We start from the raw sequence: 27,600 nt of genomic DNA on the forward strand, positions 1-27,600 counted from the left end.
AGTCTGAAAGTCCAGTATGCAGTAAAATAGCAGCTATATCATGCAATTTTTATTAGACAGGTGAATGGAGTGAGAGTTATAACATTAATTAATAAAATAATAATCTATACTATTACAAATTGAACTCAAAAAAATTATCATCTAATGAGAATAGTCCCTGAAGATCACTAGTTGTCGACATGGTAAAATCAAGTAGGTTTGGGTTCAGATTAACAAAGTTGTCGCTACTTAGCAAGGAATCGATATCATCCTGTGACAGGCACGCTGATGGCAGTGAATCTGAAGACAATTGAGCTTTGTTTGTATGATCGATCATACTGGTGTCGTTTTGTTGACCTTCATTTATCGTCGGTTGTTTACCTGATGGCTTTTTCTGAATGCTTTTCTTTTTGGGCTGGTATTTGTATTCAGGGTGTTTACTTGTGTGATTTACAGATTCTTCTTCTGCTCGTCGAGCGTAAAAATCTTTTACGTGCTTTGGCTCGTATTGCCACATCTCGGCAACGAGTTTGGAAACATCCTTTTCGAACAGCGCTTTACGACCATTCCTAGTTTGATCCATGATGATTTCGTTACGTTTTGCTGCCCTGTAAAGAAAAAAAGCGTTTCTTGGTCGTGTTATCTTGCTTTTTTTTTTAGGGGGGTTCTTGTTTTTTTGGTAAGGTTGGATTAATTCGTTAGGTTTCTCACCATGACGTTCACTAAGACTCTTCTGGTTAGGGTTGCTATGAGGACAATAGCTTTGATAGACTATCAACAGAGGTTGCATGTCAGGGAATTAAAGGTTAAAAGAAAGTGATGATTAAAATATTAAGATAATAAAGATGTTAACAAAAGCCAAAGACCAGAACAATGGCCTTCTTTTATACACATGAAGAAACAATGAGAATCAAAAAAATCAGGGGGTGATCGGCCTTTCAAAATTTTCAGTGGCTAGATCGTTTGTGATTTAATTGGGGAATAGATTGGTAACTCTCCTTCCCTTAACTCTATCTTTTTATGTCTGCTGCAGTTGCTTCTCACGAACCAACTACGACTTCGCTTGATGGCTCAAATCATTTATATTCCGGAAGTTATAGAGGAAAGGAAAAAGATGTTGAAGATTCAAAAAGGACAAGTTATGTAGATGGATCATCAATAAATACATCCTTATCATCCAAGCAGACGACGACAAAAACTACAGTATCACCTTATCAACGATCTAGTGGAAATCAATTCATGGAACAGATATCAACAACAAAGAGTAGTGATAGTGATATTCAAGGAGAATCAAGGATGAAGAGTGCTGTAGGAACTGTACGTACTTTTGGATCAACCACCAGGTTATCATCTAGATATCATCATCAACAACAATATCATTTACATCAACCACAACATATTGCCCAACCTCAATTTACATCATCTACTTCAGCATTATCGCCAACTCCTTCGAGAAGACCTTTGCATATCTTATCACCATTTGAATCGGAACCTTCTTATTCTGATTTATCCACAGCCAGCATACCTTCATTACAACATAGTCAGGATTTTTTTGGATATTTACAAAGCCGAGTGGGAGCCCTGTTTCCATCAAGTCGACAACACTTTGAAGCATCAAGTCAACTCAAGTTCATTCTCAATTGTTGTATGTGGTACGTAGCTTCTTCTATGACGAACAATACTGGCAAACAAATCCTCAACGTCTTTCGATTTCCAGTGACTTTGACTTTTATCCAATTTGGTTTGGTTGCTTTATGTTGTTTTACAGCAGCTCGATTATTTGGTGCTACTCATATCCGAAAACCAACGACTGATATCACTAGGACAATTGTTCCTCTAGCTGTCTTTTTGATCGTAGGTCATGTATTCTCTAGTATTGCCATCAGTCGAATTCCTGTTAGTTTGGTGCATACGATTAAGGTAAAAGAAGATTAGTTTGATGAAGGGATTGGTTATCTTATCTTTTTTTTTTTTTTTTTTTTTTTTTTTTGGTAGGCATTGGCACCTTTATTTACAGTTTTATTCTATCGGGTGATTTTTCAAGTCAGTTATACAAAAAATGTGTATGTATCATTATTACCTTTGACATTGGGTGTGATCTTGGCCTGTTCATTTACATTCTCCAACAACATGGTGGGATTAGCATGTGCGCTTGGATCATGTTTTGTATTTGTGACGCAAAATATCTTTAGCAAGAAAATCTTATTCAAGGAATCCAAACTAGGTGATCGTAATCCAAACAAACTTGACAAGATGAATGTGCTCTTCTATAGTTCCTCCATATCCTTTTTATTGATGATTCCCCTTTGGTTATATTCCGATGGTAAAGGACTCTTTGGTAGTAGTGATGATACAAGTAATGTTGGTACTTCAACGGATATTAGTATGGCTCGATTGATTTATTATTTCTTTTTGAATGGAACAATGAACTTTGGACAAAACTGGTTTGCTTTCACCACTCTATCATTGACTTCTCCTGTGACTTATTCGATCTTATCACTGTTGAAACGAATCTTTGTGATTGTGATGAGCATTGTTTGGTTTGGTCAACAGGTGACTTGGACCCAATCCTTTGGTATTCTATTGACTTTTGTGGGTCTCTGGTTGTATCAAAAAGCGAAACAAGACGTGGATCGTGGGGAACGAGAAAAATCAATGGAAATGTTGCCAACATCATTAGGAAATGGAAATGATAGTATCAAAAACTTGTAATTACTTTGTTAATTACTTTATTAGTAGATTTAGTTTAGTTTGACTTTATTATTTTATTTAGACTACTTTTTTTTTTTTTATTATTATCTTTTTTTTTTTCTTTGTGTGTATATGATATTGTCAATAAAAGCATATTGGTATTTCTTTATTTAGACAAAAACAAATCAAATAAATAAAAAAAGATCTCATTGTTTGACTTAAGATGAAATCGTCGTTTGACCACATTCTATCAAAGAAAATGACCTCCTTTTTTTTTTTTTTTTTAATTGATCACATTTGTGTTGTCATTGTGTATACACGATCGGATGAATGGGTTCCTTTTTTTTTTTTCAGGTACACTCATGGATGAAAGTTACATATATAACTAAATATGTTGTCGTATCAAACTAAAAAGAAGAAAAAAAATAAAGATAAAAACAATTTCATCAATCTACTTCTTAAATGAAAAGGATTACCCAGACAGATTCCTTTTCTGGAAAGATACAGATGATGATGATAATGATGATAGGATTTGCGTTACATAAGAGTTTTTTTTTTTTTTTTTTTTTTTTTTGGTATGATATACGAATGGATGGAGATGGTGACAATCATCATAATGATGAAACATGAATATGTCTAACTTTATTGGAATACAGTAATCATCTCTCTCTCTCTCTGTCTCTGACTTCCTCTCTCATATGTATGTGAATACATGCATATCCTAACTGTATTTCTGTCTTATTGCATTGGTAATTGTAATCAAGAAGAATGAATTGGAGGATCATAGAAATCAATATGTTTCTTTTATTATCATTCAAATAAACTAAAAGGAGAAAATAAGTGGATAAAACATAGGTGGAGGGTAAATGAGAAAGGAATATATATAAATAAATAAAAAAAAGAGGAATAGAAGACTAACTGGGTAATGTTGTAAAAGGGAGAACGGGTCATACAAAAAAAAGATAAAAAAAAAAAAGGATAATATATAAATTCAAAACTAGGGTAAAATAAATAGTGTAAGACGAATAATCTATTCTTCTTCTTCCAACACTTGTTCTTCTTCCAAATAATCATCCTCATCTTCCATATAATCATCAATAGCAGCATCCTATAAAATAATAAATAAAAATGATCAGCAACCTTTTTTTTTTCTTTTGTTTTTTTTTTTCTTCATATTGTTTCTTACTTGATATTGTTGATATTCTGAGAAAAGATCATGCATATTGCTATCAGCTTCCGTGAATTCCATTTCATCCATGCCTTCAGCTGTATACCAATGAATGAAAGCCTTGCGTTTATACATGGCAGAGAATTGATCACTGACACGATGGAAAAGTTGTTGAATGGCGGTACTATTGCCGATAAAGGTACCACTCATTTTCAGACCAGCAGGAGGAATATCACATAAAGATGTCTTGACACTATTGGGAATCCATTCGACAAAGTAAGATGAGTTCTTTTGTTGAACAGCAAGCATTTGATTTTCTACTTCTTTAGTTGAGAGACGACCACGGAAGATGGCACCAACAGTAAGATAACGACCATGACGAGGATCACAAGCAGCCATCATATTACGAGCATCAAACATTTGAGCAGTCAATTCTGGTACACTGAGATTACGGTATTGTTGAGAACCAAATGCAGTCAAGGGAGCAAAACCAACCATGAAAAAGTGAAGACGAGGGAAAGGCACTATTAGATAAAAAAAAAAAAAAAAAAAAAAAAAAAAAAAAAAAAAAAAAAAAGAGAGAGATTAACACCATCCATTATCAGTAAGATCAATATTTTTTTTTTTTTTTTTTTTTTTTTTTACCCATGTTGACAAAAAGTTTGCGAAGATCACCATTAAGTTGACCAGGGAAACGTAAAGAAGTAGAAACACCAGACATGACAGCAGAGACCAATTGATTCAAATCACCATAAGCAGGATTAGTTAATTTAAGAGTTCTGAAACAAATATCATAGAGAGCTTCATTATCAATACAAAAAGTAGCATCACAATTTTCAACCAATTGATGTACAGTCAAAACGGCATTATAAGGCTCAACCACAGTATCAGATACTTTTGGGGAAGGAACTACAGAATAAGTACATAACATACGATCAGGATATTCTTCACGGATCTTGGATAATAAGAGAGAACCAAAACCAGAACCAGTACCACCACCAAGAGAATGAGCCAATTGGAAGCCTTGTAAGCAATCAGTATGTTCAGCTTCTTTACGAACAATATCCAATACATTTTCTACTAATTCTGCACCTTCAGTATAATAACCTTTTGCCCAAGCATTACCAGCACCAGATTGACCAAAGACAAAATTATCAGGACGGAACATTTTACCATAAGTAGAACTACGAATAGCATCCATTGTTGCAGGTTCTAAATCGACTAATACGGATCTACAATAAAAAAGAGTGTTAACTCATCCTTTCCCCCTTTTTTCTTATTTCTCCTACATATACCCTTTTAATCCCTTTAAATCTATCTTTTCTTATTATACCTAGGAACATATTTTCCAGTAGAACCTTCATTGTAATAAACATTGATTCGTTCTAATTGAAGATCGTTTTCACCACTAAAGAAAGAAGAGATATATAAAAAAAAAAATGATTGATTGATTTTTGTTTATTTATCACAAGTCAATATGTACTAAGGCGTTTTCCTTTTTTTTTTTTTTTTGTTTACTTACCAATAGGTACCAGAGGGATCAATGCCATGTTCTTGACTAATAGTTTCCCAAAATTTTTGACCAATCTATTTCATATATAGAGAGATATTAGTTTTATATAATATAACAAAATGAAAAGAAAAAAAAAATATAACATACTTGGTTACCACATTGACCTATTTTTTAACGGAAATGTCAAAAAAAAGAAAGATGGTTTGAGTATAAGTTAAGAGACGCGCTTTCAATATTATATTGTTACCAGCTTGTACGTGAATAATTTCTCTCATGGTAAGAATATAATAAGGTTATTCAAAAAACGATAAATGAAAATAGAAGAATAAGAAAGTAGAAAGAAAGTAGAAAGAACAAAAAAAAAATAAGGGGGAGCGATTTTTTTTCTTTAAAAAAAAGAGGAGGTGCAAAAATGGGGAAAAAAGATTTGACCTAATATTCAAACTCAATACCAATCACAAATGCAGTACAAGCATATATAGTTACATTTTATTCGCTTTAAATTGAGACAAAAAAAAAAAGGATATCATAAATGACTTATCATTATACTTTCAATACTATTATTAATTATTATTCTATTCTATAGTAGAATTACAATTGTTACTATGTATATAAAAAATAATAGAAAGAAAAAAGAAAAAAAAAAGAAAAGTTTTTTGAATGATATGCATGTTCATCCTTGGTAACACTAAAATCAACCAAACCACCAGATGCACTACCACTTTTTTTGGTAAAAATATTGTTGTCTATACGATCATCCACGTGAGTTAAACGAAATGATAGACTCGTGTATTAAAAAAAAAAAAAAGTAATGATTTTTTATTTAAAAAAAGAAAAAGAAAAAGAAAATAGATAAACTACACATGTAATTTAAAGGTATCAAAAGGTGACATAATATTTGGATCGCCATGTTGATAAGCAGTAATACGTTCATATTGAATCCGTCTTGTAAAACTTGAATCTTTACCACATACACCAGGTTGACCATATAAGAACCATTGAGCTCGAATGGCCACCAATTTATCTACAATACCAAGAATACTCTTGTCCGCAGGTTTTGACATGGCTTCTACAGGAATAAGATTCCAATTTTGTTTGGGTAAATCATCATAAGGGATATCTTGTCGCTGTAATGTTGTCAATGTCACATTAGTTCGTTCATACAAATACCTAATGGCATCATGATGTTCTGGACGTAATTCATTCAGTTTAAACGACATGGATTCAGGTTTAGCCAAGGGAGATGTCAATAGATGAGGGTAATCTGTCAATAAAAATACATTCTTCTTTCCACTGTCATCAATATGATCCAATTTCCGTACTAATTCTTCTGCACAAAGTTGCATATTCGATACTGGTTCTAATCGTTCCATACGCCAATGAATTGCTACAAATGGTTGTAATTGTTTTGCAATTTGATCTGCTAATGATGTCCAACGTTGATGATATCCTAGTGGTTCTTCTACTTGTGGTTCCTCAATATATCCAAAACGTCGATCATAAAACAAATGAATCACTTCTAAATCAGGGATATCCTTGTTGTTGTTGTTGTTTTGATAATCCTTGCGTCTTTCATCATCACCAAGTGCATTGAGAAGAATTTCAGTATAATTACCTATACGTTTTGATTCTAATTCTGGATCTTCAAGTTGGTATCTTCGACGAGGTCTATAAGTAAAATCAAATAGATGTTGGAAACAGTTGGTAGACTTGGCCAAGTGAGGATACGTTTCATCAATTTCAATAAACACTTCTTGTCCACTAGGTACTGCTTGAACTGTATGTCGTTCTTGAATCCATTGTTGAAATTGTTCCATAGTGATATAGTTAAAGAATTGTTTATTCTTGTCGAGCCAGGTATAGTCGTAATAAAAATCAAAAGGATGTTGACGACAAGCTCCAAGATGAGAACTATGTACATTTGGTAATACGATGGTTCGTTTGAGTTTCCCAGATAAAAATGCTAGTTGTCGAAAATGATATTGAGCCTTGGATTCTATTCAAAAAAAAAAAGTTATTAAATTAGTATCAGAATTAAAAAAAAAATATATATTATTATTATGTAATACCTTGTTCAGTAATAGCAATAGGTAATATAAACCGACATTGATCATATCCACAATATTTCTTGTTAATTTGTTGTACAGTTAAAGGAGGAGGAATAGGTCGAGTAATTTCCAAATGACCGTCAGCACGTTGTTGACTATGTTCTAAAGGTCGAATATAATCAAATTGAACAGTACCATCATCTGCCACTAAAGGATGATTTGTATTTCCAAAAGTCTTTACTTGAAGTGAAGACATATAACCAATGATGATAATAATCCCCAAGATAATAACATATCGTTTTATTGGTCTTCCAGATCGAAAGGACATCTAGAAGGATACTTTTTTTTTAAAAAAAAAAAATGAAAAAGAATAAATAAAGAATATAAAATAAAAATAAAAAAAAGGAAAGGAAGGGGGGAGTAATGATAAAAAAAATCAAGGAGAAAGCTGGAAAAGGAAAAAGAAGAAAAAAAGAAAAAAAATGGGAAAATGTCAAAAAAAAGATTTTCACTACTCGGGAGATCTTCTTAGATTTGGAAGTTATGAGCTGAGTGAGATATACTACTGGTTTTTTTCATAAGAATTGGCAGAGAGAGGCGTCATTGAATGATATGGTTTGCAAGTGAAAAAAAAGTGTGATTTGCGTTGTATTGATTATACCAAAAAGAGAATATACAAAAATGAATAAGAAAGTTTATATTGATATCATTGATCATCAATCATTCATTTCCATAATATAAAAAAGAACCATAGCTACACTCAAAACTCAATGAAAACAAATCTCTAATCAAACGCAGAAAAATAAAAAAATAAGCGCAGTAATTGTTTGAGAGGTTTGGATGATTGAATAAGATCATGAATATGTTTTAATGACTTAAAGAAGATAGATCATTGAAAGTTAATATACATGGATAATGATCGAACCATTCTATTGATACTCTATTAGGATGTTGCGAGTTCGTACCACCAATCAACATATTTATCATTGAATCACTGTAATTCTATTTCGTATTGACAAAAGAATGTGATTGAAAATGTGATGCTGGTAATTGTAGAATGATCATAGGCAACTTTGATGGTGGATCACTTGTGTTCCCTTTTTCCAGATTCTCTTCAGCCTGGGAAAGTTCAAAAGAAAAAAAAAAAATCATCACCACTCCGACGATGGCATAGATTTTTTCTTTCTTTTATTTCCCCAATTCTCTTTTTCCTTTTCTTTATTTTATTTTATTTTATTTTACTCGTCATGTTCCGTACAGCATTCCAAACTATTGGTAGACGACACTTACATGCGTCTGCTCGTCAAAACATTCAAGTAGGTGATACTCTGCCCAATATCAAGGTTCAACTCTCATCTCCTGCTGAAACCATCAATGTACGTGATCTTTTTTCAACAAGCAAGAAAGCCATCTTGTTTGGTGTTCCTGGTGCATTCACTCCTGGATGTTCCAAAACTCATTTACCAGGTTATATCAAGGCAGCTGAACGACTCAAAACAAAGCAAGGTGTAGATCTTATTGCATGTGTTTCTGTTAACGACGCGTTTGTCATGACTGCTTGGGGAAAGGACGTCAACTTGGATACAAACAATATTACTCTTTTAGCTGACTCTAAAGGTGAACTTGCTCAATCCATGAACTTGGCTTTTGATGCTTCTGGTGCCTTGGGAAACCATCGATTCCAACGATTTGCCGCTATTATAGAAAATGGAGTAGTCAAGAAACTCTTTGTTGAACCTGATAGAACTGGTTTGGAAGTTAGCTTGGTGGAAAACGTAGAAAAGCATTTATAGTATAGTCAATTTGAAACATGATTATGAATAAAATATTATTGTTTTTTTTCTCTATTGATGATGATTATAATGTTTTTATTTCTATTGGAATTGAATGAAGATGTTGAAGTGTAAAATTATGTATAGGGATGTATTAATTAAGATTGAAAAAGGAATATATAGTACAATCAATAGGATATCAGAAGGGGGATATATATACATAAAAAAAGATCTGTAATAAGTAGACGAGAAGGTGATTTAGGAAGATTCTTCATCAGTAGTGCTATTATTTGAAAAAAAAAAAAGAACATTAGTAATTCGCTTTGTCTTTGTCTATCCATTTTCCAAACATACTCAGATTGTGTATCCATATTTTTTTCGGTATCACTACAAAAGAGTAAGAATAAGGTGAGATGATCATCATTATGTATAAAAATGATCAGATATATGATAATAATAACGTACGCCTTTCGGATACCTCTGCTTCTTGGTCTTGATCGTGCAATAGTAAGTCGCCAGTCATCTTCCAAGTTATCATCTTCGTCTTCATCGGTTTTAACATGATCATCATTATTAGTAGTAGTTGTAAAGGTAGCACTAGGTTGTACTTCTTGAGGTATGTTGGACGGAGGAGACATGGGAATTATTGGACGACTACTTTCCTCAGATTGAGTATCTTCCGTCTTTTGCCTAATTTCAAAAAGATCAAATTCAAGGATGAATACAAAAAAGTCTCTTTTTTTGATCAACTCTTTTTTTTTTAAAAAAAAAAAAAACTTACTTTTTCTTTCCCTTACTTGAGGATGAAGGAGGGGATACGGATCGTTTTATGGAGGATGATATTGAGCTTGGTATTGTAGTATCAGGTTTTATCTCTATATTATATTCCAAAAAAAAATAAAATAAAGCTTAATAACATCCCAATAGTTCCAATGTTATCACCATTTTTATTTCCTTTACCTTTTTGTTCCAGTTTCACCATTAGATTACGTATCTTTTTTTTCTTCTGATTCAATAACTCTTTGAACTATACATAAAAAGTAATTACAATCAAACAAAATAAAATTGGGAAAACAGCATCTAGTCTTTTATTACCTTTCCCATCATGGATAAATCCGAGATCGTTTTTTGTGCCACCATCTGTTCTACTGATTCTTCCATTTTCTTGTATTCTTCTTCCAAATTGAGATTTCGTAGGGATAATGCATCTTGAGTTTCCTATTACATAAAAACATTTATTAATAGCCATATATATGATTAAACTATTCTTCCTATTATTTTTTTTTAACCTTGATCAATTTGAATTGGGAAGACGTGTTCTCCATCCATTCGGTTAATATAGAATTTTTGTCCCATTCAGGTACGCGTTGAAGTTTAAAAGAACCCACTTGGACCTAATAAAAGTCAATAACGATTGTTTGATTGATTATTTTATATATACTTGATTCTCATTGTATTTCTTACCGGTAAAGTTCGATTCCAGTAGCCAATCAAAGTCATCTGCCATAATGCATATATATAAAAAAAAAAAAAAAAAAAAAAAATGGATAAATGTTGTTACCATAGGCTATATCTCATAAATGTAAATACCTACTTCTCTAATATCTTACCTGGCATTCATCTCGAGTAAAAACAGTTTTCCAATTTAATTCATCACCTTTATATTCTTTACCACCTTGTAAAGCAAGAGTCACCACAGTATTAAGTACGTCCAAAGGAATATCACCTTGTTTAAAGTCTTCTAGATCCTGGAATGTCACTATTTTAACCAGAGAAAAAAAAAAATACTTATCAGACATTCATAAATAAAAAAAATAGGTCCAGCGTTCTAAATCTTACCAAGTCTTCTATAAAAGTCCGGTACGTTGTAAATGACCAGTTTGCAAATAGATGTATTCCGATCTATTGAATTTGTAAAGTCAATATCATTCAACCATTCACAAGATGCAAAAATAGTAATATCCTTGTACTGATTCTTGTAAAGATATATCGCCATTGAGAATCTAAGAGCAGAGTACAGAATGGTAAAGAAAGAGAGAAGTAGAAGGAAAAATATAGTGTTTACAGCAGAGGCGAATACTTCATATACAATATTTTTAAACCCCGCTGATCGTGTTTTTCAGCAACAAAATACAATTGGGCCATTCCTCTTTCTCATTCTTGTTTCTTTCTTGTTTTATTATCTTTTACCTTCTATCCTTACAACGAACAAAAAAAAAAAAAAAAAAAAAAAAAAGACTCTTCTATTTCTGTATTTATATCTTATCTTGGTGACAAGAATTATTCTTACTATTATGTCCCAACCAACCATGAAAGACAACAATCAAATAGGGAAGGCTTCTTCCTCATCTGCCTCCAACAAACCCTCTCTCACATCTATTCTCTCAAAATGCTATACCACTGCTTCAAATGAATTCGAAAAATTTTGTACTGCTTGGGGATTTATCACAAGACCATTACAGGTATTATGTTTTTTTTTTAATATTATATAAGTATCAAATGATAAAATGTGTCCAAACTGACTCAAACTTCATTTTCATACTTTTTATAGATACCTGATCAACTGAAATCAACTACAGAACTTAATATCAATGGAAAACGAAGACGAGAAAGCCTTGATAACAGCAATCTGACAAACTTTCATCTTGGCAATCCCAATAATTCTAATGCTGTATATGGTCGTATCATTCCTGATGAACACCGGTTTCTACGTACTTCAGCAGCAGCAGCAACAACAACGACAACGACAAGTAATTCTAATCAGGAACAACAATCGATACCTTCCAACAAACGACAAAAATTGATATTGAATAATCCAGAAACATCAACCAACAACAACTTGACAACCACCTCCAATAATGATACTCCTTTTTTGACACAATCCTCTTCTACAAATCAAGATGACAATAACCCATATATTAACAAAAGTAATACCAAAGTCACTTTAGATAAGTCTCCAAGACCTACATCAAATGCAAAGGAAATGCAATCAACGGCGACTTCATCATCCACCGTAGAAACAACTAGTACACCAAAAGAAACGGCAATGAACACTATGATCCACGGTTATTACGATCTAGACGGCCTATCTGGAGAGGATGATCGACTTGCAAGGCTAGAAAAAGAAATACAAGCTATTGAATCTTCGGTAAGAGCAATAAAAGCAGGACGTTTATACATATTCTCATTTGTTCGGTTTGTTTCTTTTTTTTTCATAGTTAATCGATTTATCATCACCTCCACGTACATTGTCATTTCCACGGCGTCAACAACAATCATCACCTGCACGGGGACACAGCAGAATCTTCGTTTTATCAAGGACATTACATCCAGATCCTGATCCCATTTTTAGTTCTCCAGTATCACCAACAAAAGATTCAACTGTTTCAAAAAAAGAAACAACACATTATGACCTCCGTACTAATATAATGCCACCTACACCATCACCACGTTCATTATCCAAACCTACCAGAACAAATGCTACCAGTGCGAACGATATCTCTCATAAAACAACAACATCAACAAATTCAACTTCAATTTTATCAACGTCAACGTCAATATTACCCACCAAGAGCCCTCGTCATGTATTTGTTAATAACCACAAAGTTTTGAATTCCTCTCCAACTGTAGTATACAAACCTCGTAAGGTAAATAATATCAAATCAATCATAAAAAAAAAAAAAGTACAGGTTATATAGAGGTATGAAAGTGTCAAAATAATATTCATCCTTTTTTTTATGATCCATAGTCATTTGATTATCGTACTGAACACAAGAATGCAATGGATATCATCATCACTCAGATTCCAAAGGTCAAATTACGTCGTACGGATATGATTCGGTAGGAACAGAAAAGAAAAGAAAAGGAAAAAAAAAAAAGAATGATGAAGGGCAAATTGTGAACAGAAATTAAATAAAATGTTATATATATATAGAGGACCGGATGGCGAACTAAAACCTAATCCTGTGTGGAAAGAAATTTACGATAATGGAAGATGGAGTCGGCCTCTCTGAATGGAATATAATGTTGTCATCATGATGATTGATTCTTTGTTTGGTATATATATAACCCTTTAGTTATTATTATTCTACTTCCTATATTGCCTTTTACTATTATCTTGTTATTATTTATTTATTTTATTTTATTATATTATAGTAATTCATTATTATCATGATGATACTAGGAAATAGTCCTCCCGTCATATTATGTTTCCATCTACAAATGTCATCTTCTCCCTTGTTTCTCATATAGTAGTAGTTTGTACATAGAATTATGCCATTCATTTCCATTACTCTATTCTCCACTGTATATAATAAACTATTTTCTTCCATCTTGTTTATTGTTAGTTTTTTTTTTTTTTTTTTTTTTTTTTTTTTTTTTTTTTTTTTTTTTTTTTTTTTTTTTTTTTTTTTCCTGTGATCTTGTCAATGAAATGAATGCTTTTTTTTTAAAAAAAAAAAAAAAATTTATATCTTGTCGAATATGATGTCAAATCTGATTAAAATCATAACGAAGTATTCAATTGAATACAATGAATGGTATTCCCTTATTCTAACGAATTGTAAAGAATAGATTTCAATGAGTTACTATTTCTCTTTCTTTTTTACATTTCATTTGATCATTTTCTTTTTTTTTTTTTCTCCTACATCATCTTATTAATATGGTGAGAGCACAACGTTTGGCAAAGTAAATCATCAACATCAAACGAAGAATGGGAAAAAAAAAGGTATTTATTCATTGGTTTGAAAATACTTTTTTTTATTTTATATATGATTCTAGTTGCATCAAATGTCTCTTGTTCACTACAACATGTATCATCGCTTCATTTGGCCTCTTATTTCTAATCGTGGCTATTTTAGGCAGTACAAATATCATGAAAGGAGCATTAGTCTTTCCGCCTTATATGTTTCCATGTAATCTTGATAAAAAAAAAAAAAAAAGGAAGCATGATGATAAGATATTCACTTTTTATTTTTAAATATTCTTGACTGGAACGATGGAAGAAAGTATGTGGTATGTTAGGAATCATCATCACGACAGTAGCTACTTTGGAATTTATATCTATGCAATATCAAAGGAAATGGGTGACCTTTGTCATCATCACTTTAGTGATAGTGGCAATCATCCTACAGATCGTCATGGGAATAATTTTCGAGCAAAAGGAACAGAATCCATTTGAATACATGACAAATGAATGGCATCAACGTGATGATACTTTTAAAAATCATCTTCAAGAGGAAGTATGTACAGATTAAGTATATAGATATATATATAATGGAACAGTAAAGTCGCCCTAAAATGGAAATCTTGCTGAACAAGCTTTCTTTTTTTTTTTTTTTTTGACTAGTTTGGTTGTTGTGGCTATGCTAATGTATTTGATGATGTTGTTCATAGTGACTCGTGTCCAATCAATAGAGTCTTATACCAAGATCCTTGTTTTTATGCGTTGACTAGCTATATTGATAATCACTTTTATAAAGTCCACGTTTTCTTATTGTCTACCTTGGCTATCGACTTTATAGCATTATTGAATATTTTTACCCTCAAATATCTACTAAATAAGAAAGTACCATCACATCAGGAGCAACCGAAAATAGGTCATACTTCCTTAAATGACACCATATTCTTTTCTCCATCCAATTATAAAGGTACGGTAACTTTCTGAATCATTAGTTTGATTTGAAGTATATCTAATTTTTTTTTCTTTTATTTCATAAAAAGTAGATGAGGAATATGCTAGTTGTATTGAAAACTTTCAACAAAAATGTCTCTAATAATAATAATACTAAATATATAAAACAAGGGGGTGAATCTATTGTAAAATGAAATATATATATATATGATGTATATAATAAAAAGTCTATAATATTGAATAAGGGGGAATCTAAGTTTCCAAGGTAGTAGTAGTAGTATGTTCTCCAGTCGTTTGTTGGTATAGAGGTAATTTGATGTCCGCATTAACCGATAATGATGGTAATTGTTCAAGAGCATTTTGATTTAGATAAGACAAATAAGAATTCCATCCAATAGCAAAAGTTCCATTAACAAGAGGTCGATACATTAAAGGTACCATACTGAATACAAACAAGTTTGCGAAAGGCCAGAATCGATATGCATTCATCAATCCTTTAAAGTAACTCTAAATATAGATATGAGTCATTTAGATACAATTTTTATTTTATTTTTTTTTGATAACTTACGGTTTCAAATTTTTCTTTAATTTCATTTAAACTTCTTCTTTCCAAAATAGAGATACCACCCATAAAACAACTAAGAATAACAGGAGTGAACATGATTTGATCCAAAGCTGTTCTTGCCAAAGCAGCTCCAAACCAATGCTTTATCGTAATGAATCTATTAACAAAACCAAACCAAGTTCCAACAACAGGTCCACCAATGCAAGCTCCATAAGTCAACATACGAGCTGATCGCCAAGGATCATGATCTTTTCCTCTTTTTTCAATAACTTGTTGTGTAATACCATCCCCTATCAGTTGCATAATGCCTATGGAAGAAGAATACTTTTAAGTTGAACGTACATATTTTCTTTTCTTTTTTCTTCTTTTACCAGACTGAATAGCAAAAGTGCGTATTGGACGTTCCATCAAATTGCTTTGATAACGTTGTATCAAACTTTGCATTGTTATGAATGGATTGGGACTGATTGAAAAGATAAAAGAAAAAGGTAAGGTATCCCCTTTTTTTTGTATTTTTTAATTGATATGCTGGATTTGAAATCACTAATACACTATCTCTTTCGGTTGAATGAATTCCCGTTTCCTATTTGAAAATGGAAAAAAAAGAAAACTCATTTTTTTTTTCTCTTTTTCTTTTCTATTGATCTTTTTTTTTTTTTTTCTTTGATCAAACAAGTGAAGAAAACAAGTCAAAAGACAAAGAATGACTTCTATTTGAATATAAAATCAATAAAATGAATGACGATGATTCCAAACAAAAACGAAATAAACCTTGTAAGTATTCAAAGGAATTAAACCCCCTTTTTTTTTTTTTTTTCTATTTTCTGACTTTTGTTCATCTTATTTTATAGGTGAAAGTTGTCGAACACATAGACGGAAATGTATATTGTCGCAACAAAATATATGTGAACGCTGTCAACGTATGGCTATACCTTGTTTCTTCAAGTATTCTACCAAACCTGTAACACAAAAGCAACCCATCTCTGCATCTAAAAAGAATCGACTCCTTCAAAAAGTATGGACTTTAGAACAAGAAGCAGAAATATTGGAATCCGAATTGCAGGATATTGCTTACCAACAAGAAATACAGAGAAATAAAAAATCATTATCAACACCGTCCTGGCACATTTCTATTCAACGATCACAACATGGTTTAGCAATGGAAACAAATATTACCAGCATGACTGATCTCATGATACTTTTACAACAAGCTAGTCAATCGTTTGGTATTCAAAATACACCAGTCTCACCTATTATCAATCACGCCATACAACCTCATTTAGCTGTCACCTGCAAGTCCACCTCAGTTGAAAAAACTCTACGTGAAATATTCAACACATTTATCCAAGGGAACAACTCTTTGCCAGCAACACGATCATCCTGCTCAATACCTTCATCAACAACAACATCATCATCATCAATAGCAGAAGCAGCAGCAATAGCAATTGCAACAAAACCTTCACCACCAAGTTTACAAGATATTGTAGAGCAACCATCACAGGAACTGGCATTAATGACGGTGAAACGACAATTGATTGACATTTATTTTGCTTGTCCACATTTACATAACCCCATTTTGGTCAAACCTTATTATCAACGTTACATGCAACTTCATTTGAATGATATGATTTCATGGGCCGCTGCTGCTTATGTTGCCTATTTACCATGTCATCATGTGAATAATCTATTTCTTTTACAACAACACTCTTTACCGTGGTCAAGGCTGGAATTAGGGGAACTTTGTCGATTGGAAGCAAAACGATTATTTGATGAAGCTCTCTTTGTTGCATTGGAAAATGAAAATGAACTTTCTGTATCCTGGATGTTTACGGCTTACATGTTGGCCCAATGTGCTTGGTTGACTTTACAAAACAAACAAATACGGTTTTATTCGGATGCTACTTGGCGTATGGCTGTGCAACTTAAAGATACCTATGTGCCTATCATTCAACAATACAACAACAAATATGGATATGACGACATCACTACTATGATTGATGATGACGATACGGAGCATTTGATGATATTTGCAGAAACGTGGCGACGAATGTATATGATGGCTCGGTATGTGGAAGTTGGATTGAATATGGCGTATGACTCACCCACGGATGTTAACCAATTAGCGGCTCATTCAGTCAACATTGGCTTTCCACGACTTTTACCTTGTGAGAGTGATGACAAATCTCTTGTTGAGGCGGTTCAAGGTTTCCATTATATATCAAGGCTTCTTCATTTGATAACTGTGGGTCACGGTGAACGAATCTCTTTACTCAACTTACGCTATCATATGGGCAAGATGGATACGATTGGAACGAATGATATTATTGCTTTGGAAGCTCGATTTTTGGATTTTTGGCGAAGTCTCCCACAGGAATATCGTATTGCAGATGTGCCAATGGACTATGTGCAAATGGATCGTGTTCATCAAATTCCTTCATTACGTGGTCTTCGAATCAATGCGGCGTATTATCTGTTATGGATGTCAACGGTGGTTCGAGTGATGCAAGATCCTGAACTATGTGATTTAGCTAATGTGTCACTGGATCGTGTGGATGGTGACCGGGCGATTTTGATTGTATCTATCTGTTGCGATGCCATTATCAAGATATATCAAGTGTTACATGTACGGCTACCTTGCACCATTGAACTTCATTGGTTGACGATTGTATTAGATTCAGTTTTACTTTTGGTCAATGCAAAACATCCAGATATTCGACAACGAGCCATCCAAAGTGCCAGGATCGCCAAAGAGATATTCAAACAACATGCATCCAATATTCATAATGACAACCATCATACGTCAGTCAGGATGGATTCCAAAACAACAATCTCTGTACCTCTTCAACCAATCATCAACAATAATCTCAACAGTAGTATTGGGGATGGTAGCTTACATTCAATGGAAGATTCATTGTCATTATTATCATCATCATCTTCATCATCTTCATCATCATCATCATCATCATCATCATCATCATCATCATCATCATCATCATCATTATCACCATCATTATCACCATCATTTACTCCGGAAAATTCACGTACTTGGTCCATCTCTTCACAAGGGTCACTTTATTACACAGCTCAACAAAATCAAGAAAGAAGGAAACACTCTTCATCTTCAATGACTTCATTTCCAGCGGCTTATTTAGATGTATTGACTCAACAAATGGATGCTCGATTGGCTGGCAACACTTCTATTCACTTGTAAATATCCTTCTCCCCCTTTGTATTCAATATGTATTCCTATTTTTTTTTATTATTATTCTTCCCCCCCCCTCCCCTTTTCTTTTTCTTTTTTTTTTATTTTTTATTTTCTATCCTCTCCTTGTTCCATATGTTTCTCTCCTCCTCTTTTTTTTTTATATGTTAGTTTTTGAAACTTATTATTTATATTCATTCATTTATTGAAACAACAAGTAATGATTAATAAAGCATTCAATTTATATCATGTTCTTTATCTCCTTTCCATAATATGCATATCATCTATTTTGTGTATGTATTCGGTGATATTGCAATAAAGGCAAGAGGGAATGTGTGTGTCTTGATCACTTTATAAAAAAAAAAAAAATAGGTGTGTGTGTAACAAGAATGATCTCAACATGATCCATTTTCTAATCTCTTTTTTTTTACAAGTTGGCATTACCCCCCATGTCTTTTTTTGATGATGATGATGACGGATAGATCTTCCTCCCATCATCCGGTTGATCGTCATCTTAAAACAGATATCATGGATGGTTTTCATAGGATCAACCCTCCTGAGCCCTTTTTTTTATCGAGAGTCATGCTTGACAATTCGAACTGTTTATGGTTCAGGATCTTCAGGGGCACAATGATGAACGTACGAGCCAAGTATCAACCATGCGTTTTTAAGGATTTTGTTTTCATCATGGTCTTTTGGGAGTACCCTCATTACACTTTTGATCAAAAAGAAAGAAAATGTCTCAATTGATTTATATAATATTGATGAAAGATGTTCAATATTTTTTTTTATTGGATGATGATTTTAATATATTCTTATTCTGAAAGTGACCTGACGTTCTAAGCATATATATGTGGATGGATGGGTCCACTGAAGTGGGACATTTGAAAGGGCGACGGGCTTTTTTTTTTTTTTGTGTGTGTTTTTCATTCGTCACATCCAATGGGTAACTTTTTTTTTTTTTTTTTCTCATTCAGTTTTTTTTTTTTTTTTTTTTTTTTCAACATTGGATTCTTACGACTGAGCATACAAAAGTATAGAACAATGACATCTCTGAGGTGTGTAGGCAACACATCCAGTGAATTGGATTCGGCGAACGCGCGGTACAAGACACTGAAACGATTGATGACGAGCGGATCACTTGAAAGCTATGCAACACAACAATTCCAGATCCTTAGTGAACGGCAACAAGTACGGTTACAACAAAGTCAGCAAAGGTCACAACCATTCTCCCAATGTATTGCTCAACATGCCATGAATGATGAACGCAACCGATATATTGATATTATTCCGTTTGATAGTAACCGGGTGGTTCTCTCGACATTGGGACCAGCAGGGGATGATTATATCAATGCCAGTTGGATTGAATGGCAGTCAAGGCGATATATTGCAACACAAGGTCCACTTCCTTCGACATGTGGTGATTTTTGGCGAATGGTATTGGAACAACAGGTCAATGTGATTGTATGTCTGACGCCGGAAATGGAGAATCGACGGGTGAAATGTGCAGCCTATTGGCCAGTGGGGAATGATACAAAACGATACCGACTCAAATCAAGGAAACATATCAATCATTTCTTATTTCCGTCCTCCCATGGTGATGATGATTGGACAATTGAAGTAAAGAATAGTCAACAAGAAGAACATCATTCGGAAGCAGCATGTATTGTACGACAAGTGCAAGTGTCATGTTATAAACAACAACAACTTTTACAAACGTCGACGGTGTATCAACTTCAATTCCTTGGATGGGCAGATCATAGTGTGCCTCAACAAACATCTCATTTAAATGCTCTTGTACGACTGGCCAATCAATTACAACAAACATCACCGATGGTAGTGCATTGTAGTGCGGGTTGTGGACGAACAGGAACCTTTTGTGTGGTGGATACAGTCACTGGTTGGCTGAAGCATAGTGAATCGAAAGAAGATGAATGGGTGGATCCTGTATTCGAAGTGACTGATGCGTTTCGACAACAACGGACGACGATGGTACAAACTGCATCACAATATCTATTTTGTTATCATGCTATTTGGGATTATTTACAACAACAACAATTAGAAGTTTAGCTTATTATTATTATTTGAAATAAACAATATTGTAGTTTATGTTTCGGAAGATTCGGTTTAGAAAGGTTGTTTAAGGAGATTCCCAATTGTCGGTGGAGTTTGATGAAAGAATTGAAATCACGTTGACATTGTTATATAAAAAAAGCGTGGTTGTATTGGCATCACTTTTTCATCAACATGGTTCAAGATGAAAAAGGAGTTGAAGCTTTTGTTTTATAAAAAAAAAAAAAAAGTTTATGCATGTATCCCCACAACCCTTGCCTCATGTCATAAAAGTAGTTATCATATATGGTTTTCCATTTAATCCTCCTATTACCTTCACTTTGGAACAATAAAAAGTTATATAAATGTCATTGAGTTGAACCCTTTTTTGATCCATTCAAAAAGAAACAAGTTCATCCAGCGTGGTGATACAAATTGCGTGGACGTATCCTTTTTTATTCTCCCTATCAAACTTTCTCTCCTCAAACTATGTTTCCATTGTCAGTTTCCAATAATGTTTCTTCCTAAAGGAATCCACTATGGGGGCTAATTCATCAAGTGACATGACAACTTTTTTTTTTTATTTTACAATATAATCATTAATATATATAATAGAAGAAACGGAAGTTTAAAAAGTATGATTTTTTTTTTATTATTATTATTATTAGTATAAGTGTTGTCCTTGTTACGCAAAACTTATGCAAGAGGAGTCTAAAAAAAAAAAAAGAAGGGTCTTGAATGATTCAGGTTGCCTTGACAACATCATAAGTAAAAAAAAAAAAGTAGAAAAAGAACCGATCGTGATTATTCTTTTTTTTTTTTGGGGGGGGGGGGTGATGATCGATCAAGTCATTAGTACTCCTCATTCCCAAATCAAGGAGACATTCCATTCCATTGCAAAATCCGAAAAAGAAGAGTTCAAGTGGGAAATAAGTTTTTTTTTAATTTCTAAAGTCCCACGATATCTCCCTGACGATCCTTGATGTTGTTGTTCTTTTTATAAAATGATGTTACTCTCCTCTTTTTTTTAAAGTCCACCAATTCTTTAAGATGATTTAAATAGGCATGTCTTTTTTTCTTTTTTTTTTTTTTAATATCTTTCCCATTTCTTTCTTTCTTTATTATTTCATTACTTTTTTTTTTTTTTTTTTACTTTCCTTTTTTTTTATATATATATATACTTGATCCCTTTATTTATTTATTTCATCATGTTTACTTCACCTATTCAATTATATGGTCCAGGTTCTGTACCAAAACCATCACCTATTCAAATCCATCCAACACAATCACTTTTACCTTCACCACCTACCACACCACAACCAAAACAAGAAATGACTACATCTGCTAAACATTTGATGCATCATCGTCTTCATCCTGATTTCGTTGCTAAATATAGTCTCGGGGAAGAATTAGGTAGTGGTGGCTTTGGATTTGTGTTATCTGCTTATGAACGTCAAACAGGAAGGGAAGTCGCCGTCAAGTTCATTTTCCGTGAAAAAGTCCCCTATCATTGTTGGGTACGAACGGATCAAGGTGTATTGCCTATGGAAATCTATGTATTGAAAAATGTACATCATCCCAATATCATTCAATTCTTGGATAATTATGAAGATGAAAAGTTTTGTTATTTGGTCATGGAATTACATGGTACCCAATGGGGTCCTCCTCCTCCTACTATGACTTCACCACGGTCTCCTGCTTTATCTCAAACATCATCGGAAGATTCATGGAATTCCTCTTTGGATTCACCTTTATATGAGGAGGAAGATGTGTCACGATTTACTCGACGTACCTCATGTGATCTTTTTGAATGTATTGAACGACATCATAATTTTGAAGAACCTTTGGCCAAGATGATTTTCAAACAAATTGTGGAATGTGTTGCTCATTTGGATAAACTTGGGATTTGTCATCGTGACATTAAAGATGAAAATATAGTGATTGACCATGAATTCAAGGTAATCCAAATTTGGAAAGACGGGAAGTTTTTTTTTTTATGATCATTCAACTCTTTTTTTTTTAAAAAATAGGTGAAATTGATTGATTTTGGATCATCTGTCATATTACCTCGTCATTATGGACAAGCCAATAAAACATATTTATTTGAAAAGTTTTATGGTACAGTATCATTTGCTTCTCCCGAGATCTTGATGGCCAAACTCTATCGAGCGGAACCTGCGGAAATTTGGTCATTGGGTGTGTTACTCTATACAATTTTATTTGGTGAAGTACCTTTTGCTGATCCTCGTGCGGCAATTGCTGGTCAATTTGCTCAACCCAAGATCAAGGTTTCTTCTAAATGTTTACATTTGATCTCTTGTTTATTGGAAAGGAATCCTGACCATCGACCTACTATTCATCAAGTCTTAATGCATCCTTGGTTACGTGATTGAAAAACTTCTCCTATGTTTGATTCCCTTTTTTAATTACTATTCCCTTTTTATTACTTTCTTTTTTTGGTCCTCCTTTTCTCTCCTTTTTTCATGCTGTTTCTTCTTTTTTTTTTTTTTTTTTTAACTCCATACAATCCATTTTTCTATTTTGTTTTCTCATTGCATGCTCTTTTATTCAATCATCCTCCCCTTACAAACAAACACAAAAAAAAAAAAGTACCCATACTATTATATCTTCCTATATACTATTTACACTATTACTATACGACCCTTTTATATATATATATATATATTCATCATACACCATTACTCTTTATAGTCATCATTTATTATACATTCTCACATTCATATTATTATTACTCATAACTTCATCTTACACTATTATGTTTTTTTTTTTCCTGTCATCAAAATTTTAATACTTCAGTTTTGCATACATGTTTTTTTTTTCTTTTAGTTACACATACCATTTTTTTATATATCATCATCCACATACACCTTTTTTTTTTTATGATCTCATCTTTTTTTTTATATAATATATATCCTTTTTGAGTGATCTGGAAGGTCACTGTAATAATAACAATATTAATAATAAATATAAAAAAAAACATATGAAAACAAACCAAACTCCCTTTATTTTTATCTTTCCGATTCGGTTCTTTTCTTATCTACCTCTTTGTATTGTTTTATCCAATCATCTGATATGATCCTATACCCGTGTGTATGATGTTTCATTAAAAAACGATCTTTATTGATTTGTCTAAAAAATACTAATTGGAATGATTTCAAGATAAAAATACAAAAAAAAAAAAAAAATGATGATGAATATGTTTTATATCACTAACAACACTAAACTATTAATCTAAAGAGGATGAGGATGAAGCAGTTTTCAAAATGATCTTGACCAAACGACATCGTTCTTGTACAATTTCCATTTCTTGTTCAGTCAAACCAGTCCGGTTACCTTCCAATAATGAGCCTTGCAAATGTAACATCACCCCTTGAGCCAAGGTGGGTAAATGACATATCTTGAGGAACACTTGTTTGAGATCATCCGTTTCACCTAATTGGAGTAAAAGATGGGCAAACAACACGTCCAAAAATACTTGTGCATTGCGTGTCAATGACATAAAGTTGATGGTGCGAAGGATCGTCAATGTCAATGTCTGTTTGGCTAAAAGATGTGCATAAAATTTCCCAACATTCACGATCCGACTGATACGAATGGCTTTTTGGTCCAGAGTGCTACTATTGTTGCGTTCCAATCCTCCCACTTCAGTTTGTCCAAGATCACGTAAAAAGTCCCACAAACAATATTGATACGTCACTCGGTATGAATGGCTGAATTGACATAAACGTTGACTAACATACATATAGAATGGATTGAACGTCTTTTCCTATATATATAAAAAAAGGGTGAATACTTTTTTTTCTATTTTTATTTATATTTTATCTTTACATTGCCAGTGCATTGTAATAATACACGAGGGATTTCACGTTGTTGAACTTCAGTTAATGCCAATTTCATCAATTTTTCGAAAGCATCCAAATAATCCTATATGACCGAGAGAAAGTTTTAAGTATACATTCATCTACAAACATTCTTCTCCCCCCTTCCTTTTTTTTTGTGATACCTCTGCGCCCATGATAGAAACAAAGATACTTCGTCGAATATCTGTGTTCATTCCTTGTTTTCTTGCCAATTTAAGTAATGCCACTTGAAGAGATTGATCCTTTTTCAAATCAGAAGCCAACTTTTGTGAGGTTTTTTTATTATGTTCACTTTCAGTACCAACAAGATTCGCTTTCCAAGAAGCACCCACTAACCACCATTTGCCTATATTCCATAAAAAGAAAAAAAAAGGTTGAGATGGTCATTTTTTCTTTTTTTTTTTTTTACTTTTTCTTTTACCTTTAGTATCAATATCATGAATATCTTGAAGACTAACTCGTAAGGGTTCCGCACTACGAACTGTTCGTTTTTTGCCTAATCCATTCAAGAATTTCTTCATTTTCAATACCATATCCTTATCACTTTGTCTTGCCGCCATTTCACCACTTTTGAATTTATTGTTCTTGACATTGGTAATGGTTTCAAGCATGAATTTATGTCGAGTGCTACAAAATAAATCAAGTCAATTTTTTTTATTTTATTTTTTTATAATAATAAACTTACGATATAGAAGCTGGATCCTTTTTATTGCTTTGTTTTTGAATTTCATCAATGATATCCTTCAATGAAGCTGGATCATCTGCTCGCATTTGAGCACCACAAGCTAAAAAAAAAAAAAAAAAAAAAAAAAAAAAAAAAAAAAAGGAGTAAGTATTCAAAACGTTCCCCCTGAATCCATGATAAAGAATATTGATAAAGTGATATACTTACTTCGTACTATCTTGAGTAATAATTCCACACTTTGTTCATCCATGTTTTCAATCAAAAGTCGGACTAAATCATACACAAGAATACATGAAATCACTTGAAAATTGTAAAGTTCCAGAGTCAAAGTCAACAAATTCTTGGTTTCACGAGCACCCATAGGTCCTTCTTCCCCTTGATCTTGACCACTAGCGATGGCAGTTTGTGATGACTTGTAATTCTTTTCAAAAGTTTCCATCAACGTTTGGACAAAATAAGCAGCTAAACAAAACAAAAACCAAAATCAGTATATTCATTCATAGAAGGATATGTATTACTTACCAAATTCAATCCCAATCAATCGATATAAACTACCCACAATGGTTGCATAAGTGATAACAAAAGAATCCAAAAGATTTGATTTTTGAGCAATCGAAGTAAGAATAAGTTCTGTGATGGTAGAGTTGACATCTAATAAATAAATAAATAAATAAACATTGTTAAAAATAATCATCCAATTTTTTTTGTGTTAATTCACTTACCATTTCTTGGATAATCACCATATAACTTTTCAATTTCTAATAGAATGGTTTCCATATTGCTTTCACTCAATTTGTTGAGTAAACCTTGAATTTGTTTCTGTAAGCGCAATTGTTGTTCCGTTTTGGTGCTTGCCTTTTTGCGTAAATGAGGAGGGATGTATTTAGTAGCTACTGTCGAAGCAGTAGATGGAGCTGGCTCCTTGTTCTTCTCAATATCTTTATTTTCCTATAAATAATAAATCATAAAAGAGTGGAGTCAGAGGATATCCTTCCTATTAAGGTATTTTTCTATTTCATCTTGTCAAATTTTACCATATCAGAATCCAATTGTTCATTTTCTACATCTTCTTGATCAGAATCACTTTGTTCCATATCAAACCCAGTCATATCATCATCTTCTTTTACTTCCTCTTCTTCTTCTTCTTCCTCTTCTTCTTCCTCTTCTTCTTCTTCTTCTTCAGATTCCAAACCATCCAACAAGTCATCCACAGCCTAAGAAAAAAAAAAAAAAGAGAAGAGTTTAATTCCATGTTCAAAAAAAAAAAACTATATTTCTTACATTTTCAGCATCTTGTTCCCATTTTTCATCTTGTACTTGTTGTTTCTTCTTTAATCGTTTTTGTCGCAAATACTCCAAATCATCAAAAGAAGTTCCAGTATGATCCTCAGTTTGATTACCGAGGTCACCCAAAATATCCATCAAACCATCGTCAACAAAAGCCTTTCCCAACGTTTTGTTTTTGTCAATTTTCAGCTTTTTCTCCCAATAGGCAATGTATTGATCATCTTCAGCAAAAGCATCTTGATGAAGGCGAGGATCTGTTGTTGTATCATTGTTGATCAATTGGTCGGCATCCAAGAGAGAGTAGAGGTGAGGATTAGTACGAGCGAGATCTTGCATAGCTTGTTGATCTGTCTTTTCCTGTTGGTTATTCTTTGTCGGTTGTTGATTTTTCGGTTTATCTTGTTTGTTTGTTTTTTGTCGTTTGGTAGATCCTACATCTTCCACTGTTGTTCGTTTACCATAGGTCTTTTGATGTTGTTGATAGTCTTGTCGTCGTTTTCCCTTGTCTAACCGTTTTTGTTTTCGAAGTTCCTTTCTATTGGCTGCCTTGTTGACATACTTTTTGCTAAATTTGCGAGTATCTTCAGTATCTAATAAAGAAGAAGAAAAAAATAATAATGGTGTTATAAACCATTTTTTCCAAGGGAAAAAAAAAAAAAAAAAAAAAGTAGTTACCTGGTTCAAGTTCGTCCAATTCATCTTTCATCTTGTTAGGAAGTACAGATCCAGGAGTAGGTTGATATCCACCTTTACCATGACTTCGTATACCTTTTCTATTATATGGCGTCCTTGCTTTTGATACTTGGGAACTCATTTGATATTTTTAATGTAACAAAAGACGAAAAAAAAAAGAAATGTCAATTTTTTTTTTTTACTTCTCTCTTTGATGTTACCCTTTGATTGAAACCCAGCCTTACCTAGCCACCGTCATGCAAAAAAAAAAAAAAGTAATTTGTATTGTATACTTTATTGAATGTAGTAGTAAGAAGAAAAAAGTGATCTAATATATCAAACACAAAAAGAAAAAGAAGAAATAGGGATATGAAGATGAATAAGAAAAAAAAAAGGAACAAATAAAATAAAAGAGAAAAAAAGAAGAAATATACAGCAGAAAAAAAAAAGGAA

The 27,600-nt window shown here is 32.9% G+C and overlaps 13 protein-coding genes across 13 annotated transcripts; 7 read left to right on the forward strand and 6 right to left on the reverse strand.

Annotated features, from left to right (window-relative positions):
* Nucleotides 1–30: 30 nt before the first annotated feature.
* Nucleotides 31–858, reverse strand: BX664DRAFT_343359 (uncharacterized protein). The gene has a single exon (XM_051547291.1). The coding sequence runs from the start codon at nucleotides 767–769 to the stop codon at nucleotides 113–115; it is 657 nt and encodes a 218-aa protein (XP_051395975.1). The 5' UTR covers nucleotides 770–858; the 3' UTR covers nucleotides 31–112.
* Nucleotides 859–1,626: 768 nt separating this feature from the next.
* Nucleotides 1,627–2,691, forward strand: BX664DRAFT_367256 (triose-phosphate transporter family-domain-containing protein; the record flags this gene model as incomplete). The annotated part of the gene is made up of 2 exons (XM_051548561.1): nucleotides 1,627–1,899; nucleotides 1,975–2,691. The coding sequence occupies 2 exons, from the start codon at nucleotides 1,627–1,629 to the stop codon at nucleotides 2,689–2,691; spliced, it is 990 nt and encodes a 329-aa protein (XP_051395976.1).
* A 550-nt stretch (nucleotides 2,692–3,241) lies between these two features.
* BX664DRAFT_42909 (tubulin beta-1 chain) lies at nucleotides 3,242–5,700 on the reverse strand. The gene is made up of 7 exons (XM_051549578.1): nucleotides 5,599–5,700; nucleotides 5,499–5,515; nucleotides 5,361–5,425; nucleotides 5,172–5,246; nucleotides 4,484–5,070; nucleotides 3,857–4,362; nucleotides 3,242–3,778 (listed from the first exon to the last, which is right to left on the reverse strand). The coding sequence occupies exons 1-7, from the start codon at nucleotides 5,624–5,626 to the stop codon at nucleotides 3,701–3,703; spliced, it is 1,356 nt and encodes a 451-aa protein (XP_051395977.1). The 5' UTR covers nucleotides 5,627–5,700; the 3' UTR covers nucleotides 3,242–3,700.
* Nucleotides 5,701–6,208: 508 nt separating this feature from the next.
* BX664DRAFT_318312 (uncharacterized protein) lies at nucleotides 6,209–7,655 on the reverse strand (the record flags this gene model as incomplete). Its single annotated transcript, XM_051542795.1, has 2 exons — nucleotides 6,209–7,347; nucleotides 7,421–7,655. The coding sequence occupies 2 exons, from the start codon at nucleotides 7,653–7,655 to the stop codon at nucleotides 6,209–6,211; spliced, it is 1,374 nt and encodes a 457-aa protein (XP_051395978.1).
* A 921-nt stretch (nucleotides 7,656–8,576) lies between these two features.
* Nucleotides 8,577–9,246, forward strand: BX664DRAFT_343366 (Redoxin). The gene has a single exon (XM_051547292.1). It carries the CDS (start codon nucleotides 8,647–8,649, stop codon nucleotides 9,190–9,192), a length of 546 nt encoding a protein of 181 aa, XP_051395979.1. The 5' UTR covers nucleotides 8,577–8,646; the 3' UTR covers nucleotides 9,193–9,246.
* Nucleotides 9,247–9,256: 10 nt separating this feature from the next.
* On the reverse strand, nucleotides 9,257–11,207 carry BX664DRAFT_343369 (uncharacterized protein). Its single transcript, XM_051547293.1, has 9 exons — nucleotides 11,011–11,207; nucleotides 10,782–10,930; nucleotides 10,636–10,671; nucleotides 10,461–10,565; nucleotides 10,267–10,389; nucleotides 10,132–10,198; nucleotides 9,953–10,046; nucleotides 9,526–9,861; nucleotides 9,257–9,454 (listed from the first exon to the last, which is right to left on the reverse strand). The coding sequence occupies exons 1-9, from the start codon at nucleotides 11,165–11,167 to the stop codon at nucleotides 9,430–9,432; spliced, it is 1,092 nt and encodes a 363-aa protein (XP_051395980.1). The 5' UTR covers nucleotides 11,168–11,207; the 3' UTR covers nucleotides 9,257–9,429.
* Nucleotides 11,208–11,390: 183 nt separating this feature from the next.
* On the forward strand, nucleotides 11,391–13,501 carry BX664DRAFT_343370 (uncharacterized protein). Its single transcript, XM_051547294.1, has 5 exons — nucleotides 11,391–11,633; nucleotides 11,723–12,319; nucleotides 12,390–12,818; nucleotides 12,920–13,011; nucleotides 13,106–13,501. Exons 1-5 carry the CDS (start codon nucleotides 11,466–11,468, stop codon nucleotides 13,182–13,184), a joined length of 1,365 nt encoding a protein of 454 aa, XP_051395981.1. The 5' UTR covers nucleotides 11,391–11,465; the 3' UTR covers nucleotides 13,185–13,501.
* A 330-nt stretch (nucleotides 13,502–13,831) lies between these two features.
* On the forward strand, nucleotides 13,832–15,353 carry BX664DRAFT_369397 (uncharacterized protein; the record flags this gene model as incomplete). The annotated part of the gene is made up of 5 exons (XM_051548611.1): nucleotides 13,832–13,857; nucleotides 13,951–14,084; nucleotides 14,179–14,411; nucleotides 14,519–14,819; nucleotides 14,896–15,353. 5 exons carry the CDS (start codon nucleotides 13,832–13,834, stop codon nucleotides 14,943–14,945), a joined length of 744 nt encoding a protein of 247 aa, XP_051395982.1. The 3' UTR covers nucleotides 14,946–15,353.
* BX664DRAFT_343373 (uncharacterized protein) lies at nucleotides 14,896–15,843 on the reverse strand. Its single transcript, XM_051547295.1, has 3 exons — nucleotides 15,740–15,843; nucleotides 15,372–15,676; nucleotides 14,896–15,310 (listed from the first exon to the last, which is right to left on the reverse strand). Exons 1-3 carry the CDS (start codon nucleotides 15,810–15,812, stop codon nucleotides 15,056–15,058), a joined length of 633 nt encoding a protein of 210 aa, XP_051395983.1. The 5' UTR covers nucleotides 15,813–15,843; the 3' UTR covers nucleotides 14,896–15,055.
* Nucleotides 15,844–16,037: 194 nt separating this feature from the next.
* On the forward strand, nucleotides 16,038–18,685 carry BX664DRAFT_303899 (uncharacterized protein). The gene is made up of 2 exons (XM_051542500.1): nucleotides 16,038–16,142; nucleotides 16,220–18,685. The coding sequence occupies exons 1-2, from the start codon at nucleotides 16,103–16,105 to the stop codon at nucleotides 18,577–18,579; spliced, it is 2,400 nt and encodes a 799-aa protein (XP_051395984.1). The 5' UTR covers nucleotides 16,038–16,102; the 3' UTR covers nucleotides 18,580–18,685.
* Nucleotides 18,686–19,560: 875 nt separating this feature from the next.
* Nucleotides 19,561–20,704, forward strand: BX664DRAFT_343376 (protein-tyrosine phosphatase-like protein). The gene has a single exon (XM_051547296.1). It carries the CDS (start codon nucleotides 19,615–19,617, stop codon nucleotides 20,638–20,640), a length of 1,026 nt encoding a protein of 341 aa, XP_051395985.1. The 5' UTR covers nucleotides 19,561–19,614; the 3' UTR covers nucleotides 20,641–20,704.
* A 1,249-nt stretch (nucleotides 20,705–21,953) lies between these two features.
* Nucleotides 21,954–23,015, forward strand: BX664DRAFT_303905 (kinase-like domain-containing protein; the record flags this gene model as incomplete). Its single annotated transcript, XM_051542501.1, has 2 exons — nucleotides 21,954–22,580; nucleotides 22,653–23,015. The coding sequence occupies 2 exons, from the start codon at nucleotides 21,954–21,956 to the stop codon at nucleotides 23,013–23,015; spliced, it is 990 nt and encodes a 329-aa protein (XP_051395986.1).
* Nucleotides 23,016–23,804: 789 nt separating this feature from the next.
* Nucleotides 23,805–27,313, reverse strand: BX664DRAFT_362530 (uncharacterized protein). Its single transcript, XM_051548320.1, has 11 exons — nucleotides 27,151–27,313; nucleotides 26,470–27,065; nucleotides 26,223–26,402; nucleotides 25,911–26,136; nucleotides 25,711–25,839; nucleotides 25,396–25,650; nucleotides 25,189–25,288; nucleotides 24,925–25,130; nucleotides 24,647–24,849; nucleotides 24,472–24,567; nucleotides 23,805–24,409 (listed from the first exon to the last, which is right to left on the reverse strand). Exons 1-11 carry the CDS (start codon nucleotides 27,287–27,289, stop codon nucleotides 23,870–23,872), a joined length of 2,670 nt encoding a protein of 889 aa, XP_051395987.1. The 5' UTR covers nucleotides 27,290–27,313; the 3' UTR covers nucleotides 23,805–23,869.
* Nucleotides 27,314–27,600: the final 287 nt, after the last annotated feature.

The sequence above is a fragment of the Halteromyces radiatus genome (genome assembly GCF_025201355.1).
Source record: "Halteromyces radiatus strain CBS 162.75 chromosome Unknown BX664scaffold_11, whole genome shotgun sequence".
Lineage (NCBI taxonomy): Eukaryota > Fungi > Mucoromycota > Mucoromycetes > Mucorales > Cunninghamellaceae > Halteromyces > Halteromyces radiatus.

Coding starts and splice junctions, on each gene's coding strand:
- BX664DRAFT_343359 (XM_051547291.1), bottom strand. CDS start 769: ATGCAACCTCTGTTGATAGTCTATCAAAGCTATTGTCCTCATAGCAAC.
- BX664DRAFT_42909 (XM_051549578.1), bottom strand. CDS start 5,626: ATGAGAGAAATTATTCACGTACAAGCTG. Junction 5,247..5,360: donor GATCCCTCTGGTACCTATTG/GTAAGTAAACAA, acceptor TTCTTTCTTTAG/TGGTGAAAACGATCTTCAAT. Junction 3,779..3,856: donor CAGAATATCAACAATATCAA/GTAAGAAACAAT, acceptor ATTATTTTATAG/GATGCTGCTATTGATGATTA.
- BX664DRAFT_343366 (XM_051547292.1), top strand. CDS start 8,647: ATGTTCCGTACAGCATTCCAAACTATTGGTAGACGACACTTACATGCG.
- BX664DRAFT_343369 (XM_051547293.1), bottom strand. CDS start 11,167: ATGGCGATATATCTTTACAAGAATCAGTACAAGGATATTACTATTTTT. Junction 10,566..10,635: donor ACTGGAATCGAACTTTACCG/GTAAGAAATACA, acceptor GACTTTTATTAG/GTCCAAGTGGGTTCTTTTAA. Junction 10,199..10,266: donor ATTTATCCATGATGGGAAAG/GTAATAAAAGAC, acceptor TTTTATGTATAG/TTCAAAGAGTTATTGAATCA.
- BX664DRAFT_343370 (XM_051547294.1), top strand. CDS start 11,466: ATGTCCCAACCAACCATGAAAGACAACAATCAAATAGGGAAGGCTTCT. Junction 12,320..12,389: donor TACAAGCTATTGAATCTTCG/GTAAGAGCAATA, acceptor TTTTTTTCATAG/TTAATCGATTTATCATCACC. Junction 12,819..12,919: donor TAGTATACAAACCTCGTAAG/GTAAATAATATC, acceptor TATGATCCATAG/TCATTTGATTATCGTACTGA.
- BX664DRAFT_343373 (XM_051547295.1), bottom strand. CDS start 15,812: ATGCAAAGTTTGATACAACGTTATCAAAGCAATTTGATGGAACGTCCA. Junction 15,677..15,739: donor CACTTTTGCTATTCAGTCTG/GTAAAAGAAGAA, acceptor CTTCTTCCATAG/GCATTATGCAACTGATAGGG. Junction 15,311..15,371: donor TTAAAGAAAAATTTGAAACC/GTAAGTTATCAA, acceptor ATCTATATTTAG/AGTTACTTTAAAGGATTGAT.
- BX664DRAFT_303899 (XM_051542500.1), top strand. CDS start 16,103: ATGAATGACGATGATTCCAAACAAAAACGAAATAAACCTT. Junction 16,143..16,219: donor ACAAAAACGAAATAAACCTT/GTAAGTATTCAA, acceptor CTTATTTTATAG/GTGAAAGTTGTCGAACACAT.
- BX664DRAFT_343376 (XM_051547296.1), top strand. CDS start 19,615: ATGACATCTCTGAGGTGTGTAGGCAACACATCCAGTGAATTGGATTCG.
- BX664DRAFT_362530 (XM_051548320.1), bottom strand. CDS start 27,289: ATGAGTTCCCAAGTATCAAAAGCAAGGACGCCATATAATAGAAAAGGT. Junction 27,066..27,150: donor ATTGGACGAACTTGAACCAG/GTAACTACTTTT, acceptor CTTCTTTATTAG/ATACTGAAGATACTCGCAAA. Junction 26,137..26,222: donor AACAATTGGATTCTGATATG/GTAAAATTTGAC, acceptor TATTATTTATAG/GAAAATAAAGATATTGAGAA.